Source organism: Anarrhichthys ocellatus, unplaced genomic scaffold (assembly GCF_004355925.1).
Source record: "Anarrhichthys ocellatus isolate YVR2014 unplaced genomic scaffold, GSC_Weel_1.0 scaffold7, whole genome shotgun sequence".
Lineage (NCBI taxonomy): Eukaryota > Metazoa > Chordata > Actinopteri > Perciformes > Anarhichadidae > Anarrhichthys > Anarrhichthys ocellatus.
Window position 1 is genome coordinate 9920868 of NW_022280037.1, and position 4066 is coordinate 9924933.

The 4066-nt window shown below is 45.5% G+C and overlaps 1 protein-coding gene across 2 annotated transcripts in view; it reads left to right on the plus strand.

The window, feature by feature from the left end:
* mideasb (mitotic deacetylase associated SANT domain protein b) overlaps positions 1–4060 on the plus strand; it is a 17292-nt gene extending 13232 nt beyond the window's left edge. Inside the window, exons 9-12 of one of the 2 annotated variants that reach the window (XM_031847537.1) lie at positions 58–201; positions 791–913; positions 2136–2335; positions 3622–4060. In XM_031847537.1, coding sequence (XP_031703397.1) covers positions 58–201; positions 791–913; positions 2136–2335; positions 3622–3862 — 708 coding nt within the window. In that variant the 3' untranslated portion in view covers positions 3863–4060. The remainder of the gene's footprint in view (positions 1–57; positions 202–790; positions 914–2135; positions 2336–3621) is intronic. The other variant, XM_031847538.1, reaches the window with a different exon arrangement.
* The last annotated feature ends 6 nt before the right edge of the window (positions 4061–4066 follow it).

Genomic DNA, 4066 nt, shown 5'->3' on the forward strand with positions numbered 1-4066 from the left:
GTGTGTGTGTGTGTGTGTGTGTGTGTGTGTGTGTGTGTGTGTGTGTGGGGTTCACAGGTGACCACTAAGTCAGTGGCGCAGTGTGTGGAGTTTTACTACACGTACAAGAAGCATGTGAAGATGGGCCGCAACGGGATGCTGATTTACGGCGAGGTGGAGCCGCTTGAGAGCAAGACCACCGAGGAGGAGACGGACCACAAGGTCAGTGTTGTTGCCATGTTTAGTATCTGTGCTGCAGATACAGATGTGTGTTGCTAACCCTAACCTTAAAATATAGATTTGAAATGATTTTGTTTCTGAGAACAGTATCCAAGCTTTCGCCAAAAGTGCTTCTGGAGCATTTTGTCAAGTAGACAAATGGACCGATCTGAATGACTGTAGGCGGATCTGATTAAACACGAAACAGCAGAGTTTTATTTAGATGTGAAACTAAAAACCAAACTCAGAAATAACACCGCTCAGAATATCTTCATTGACCACCGGAGTCTTAAAATGAGCTGTGTTAGCGGCTGCAGCGCTCTCCGGCTACGCCACCATATTGTCCTCGGCGTTGATAGTAGATGCAGAGAATTATTTCATCCACGGAAACATTACAGGTACAGTTATGGTGGTTGTTATAGTGACTGTGCAAAGTCAGTGTTGACTGCATTTCACATAGAAATACCTTAGAGCTAATGTTAAAGAGATTTGATCGTTATATTCTGTATAAAACTCAGCACAGAGCTTTCTACACGAGCAGCTAGCTGTATGGTTCTCTCCTTGTGTCTTACACTCTTCTTCTTTGGGCCAGCAGGGCTATCGCAGATCGGAGCCACTGAAGGAGGAGGACAGCAGGAAGTGGGAGGGGTCAGCTGACAGGAAGCAGGAAGTCGGCCCCCCCGGGGCGACTCACACGCTGCAGTCCGCTGACAATGTGAGTGTGAACTGCATTATCAGCTCCGCATGGGGAACGGAAGGGAAATAACCTCAGTAGATCGGGGGAGGAATGGTCATCCCACATGAGGAGTGTGTCTTTGCACTCAAAGATGACATGGGAAAATGTTGAAGGATATGATTTCATTACTGTACATCATAACACCAGTGGTTTGTAATTTCCAACATTAACTGTTCCCGTGCCAGGTATTTGATCAAAGATTACAGAAGAAGTAGAAAAAAAACAATATAGTGAAAACATAAATATACATGCACAATAGAGTATTAAGTGGAACTGACACTAGTGCAAAATAAGTAAATATAGTAAATGAAATTCAACTAAAATAGAAAAAGTAAATTACTACACTCTCTGTAGGAGCCAGTTCAGTGTTTAAAAGATATCTAATGTTGTGAATACCTCACTGTGAGTATAATAAGAGATGGAATAATAATGGTATTGAAAAATATAAGCATGCAAAATCATGAAGTAGGTCAGTACTCCAGAGGGATTACTGTCATTGTTGTATGTGTTAATTAATACTGTGGTGATTATATTCTAATTACCAATACTGTGTTCGGTCAAAAAGTGTACTTTCTCAAAGCCATGAAAGTACTTTGATCACAGGAGTGATCAGTCTTTTTATTTATTTTGTTTTCACACCTACATTTACTCAGATATACATGACTTTAAGGTAAACAAAAGCCTGTGCAGGGGAGGTATGAAGCTAAAGGCTAACGCAGTAATCCTCCGGGTGTTACAGCTTAAAATCCTCACTTGAACTCACCAGGCTTCGACACACAATCTCACCTTGTGAACTCTTCCCGTCTTGTCCCCGGCGGCTGGGAGTTTGATTTGCTGCCCCCTGCTGGATACTTTAGAGGAGATAACTTGGCTGACGTCCACCTTCCTGGATTGTGTAACCCCATTATGTCTGTCAGCGAACAATGACTCGACGAGAAACCTTTATCCTCGTTAAATGCATTGCATTTTGCCCTTTAGCACACATAATAGGTTGCTTATAAAGGCTATGTGTACTTTTGTTTCCTTAAACTGTGTGTGTGTGCGTGTTAACTGCCACATGTCTGCATGCCATTGTAACAGTATCCTACATAAAAGGTGCTCATAAAGTAGCTTTGGGCTCACGATTTTCTTTGCTAATCGCTCTCAGCGACCGTTTCTCTCATGTTTAAACTACACCTCTCACTTTTTATTGTGCGTGCAGCCGGGGACCGTCCTGATCATGAAAGGCCAGGAGGACGTTGGGAGGGACCAGCTGCTGTCCCGGGTCATCCACCCCCCTCCGCCACCCCCGCCCAGCTCCAAATCCCGCTACGACGGCAACGCACGCAAGACCGGCCCGTCGACGGTCAACAAAGGCTCAGCTGGTCAGGAGGGAGAGTTTCCCTGCAAGAAATGTGGCAGGTCAGTGATCAGAAATATCCCATCAGTCACCGCTGTTGTATAGGAGACGTTGGCACGGCTCTGTTTACTTATACAAAGCTCACGGCAGCAGCTACACAAGTGGCCTTAGACTGAACTGGCTGGACATGAAATACAACATTTCTGCAGCTATTGCCCACTTGGATTTTGTATCGGCAAACAGAGGCAAGTGTCTCATGGTGTTTGAAAGAATCAAACCGTCCTGTCATGCCTTTGATTAAGTAACAGCGCGGCCTGTTATTGCCAACTGTGTCCTAGCAACTGAAACACAAAGTAGATACGGCACAACGCACCTCTCGTCAACGCAGCTCTGCCCAGTGACTTGACAAGAGCTTCGCTCGGTCCTCGAGTTCTCGCGCTGCTCCAAGTACGCTCATTATAGATTATCCAGCACTTCAGAGTCTGATAATGTGTGTTTACAGGAAATTCAACGGGGCTTATTAGCCGTCTTGCAGTCATTGTATCGCATGGCTGCACAGACCCGCTGCTGAGTCACATGCTGTGATGTTCATTGGTCTGTTGTGTTATCTCTTTATTTCCGTACATCATGCTGAACTTTGACCCCAGTCTTTACGAAGACGGACCAAGAGAGTGATATTTACAGACGGTTAAATAACTCCTTAAGTGCATTTCCTCTTTGCTTTTCCCTTCCCTTCACTACACTGATATTTTCTCCTTTCAGACATGCGCCTCTTTGCATTAATGTTACATGTCGGTCTTGTGTCTCCAAGTAACACAGCGCAAAGCTGAATTGAATGCTGTCAGGTTTAACTTCCACTAAGAGCTCTGTAGTAATTGTATCAATCAGTTGTCATCGTCTTTACAAAAATATAGAAATCAGTTTAATAAGCTGACTCTGGATGAGCCAACCTTTAAAGTCGTGCGTGGCAAAAAAACTCAAAATGATCAGACTGGCTGTGTCCCTCTTTTTATATATTTAATTTTTATCTGTGGAAACTGCATGAAATAAGCTGATAAAATGCTTTGTGAGTAAATAGAAATGATGTGAGAGTTCCAGCTTAACAACATGCAGCATGATTACCCATCTGAGACATTATTAAAGTGAAAAATGAAAAGTGGGGAAAGCTCTGCGCCCACAGTGGTCTTTCATTAATTATTCATTTCCCAATGGCTTTAAAAACCTTGACGTTTCTTTACAACCTCAGCAGCGGTGCACCTTCCTCTGGCGCACCAGGTGGCAAATATAGCATGACCGACGCGTGAGTTAAAAGGGCTTCAGCAATAAGCTCTTCCCTGTTTTCCTGTAGGGTTTTCTACAAGGTGAAGAGCCGCAGCGCCCACATGAAGAGCCACGCCGAGCAGGAGAAGAAGGCCGCAGCGCTGCGGCAGAAAGAGGCCGATGAGCGAGCGGCGGCGAAGGCGGCAGCCGAGGCCGCCGCGGTCCTCGCCGCGCGGCAGCTGAACGGGACGAGACAAACGGGCGGGGACAGCACCAACGACGACTTGTCGGCCGGGGACGACGACGAAGACGATGAGGACTGGCAGTGAGAGAAAAAGGGCCGCGCACACTGACTGCACTGTGCAGCGTGGCTTCACTCTCTGGGACGGGAGGAGGGATATTTAAAAGGAGAAGAAGAATCCCTCCTGTGAACTTTGTGAATATCTTTGTGGAACAAGAAGACTTCCGTTGCTTGGCACATTCAGGGACAGATTTACTCCTGTGTATGTGTGTTAGTGAATGCGTTGACTGAG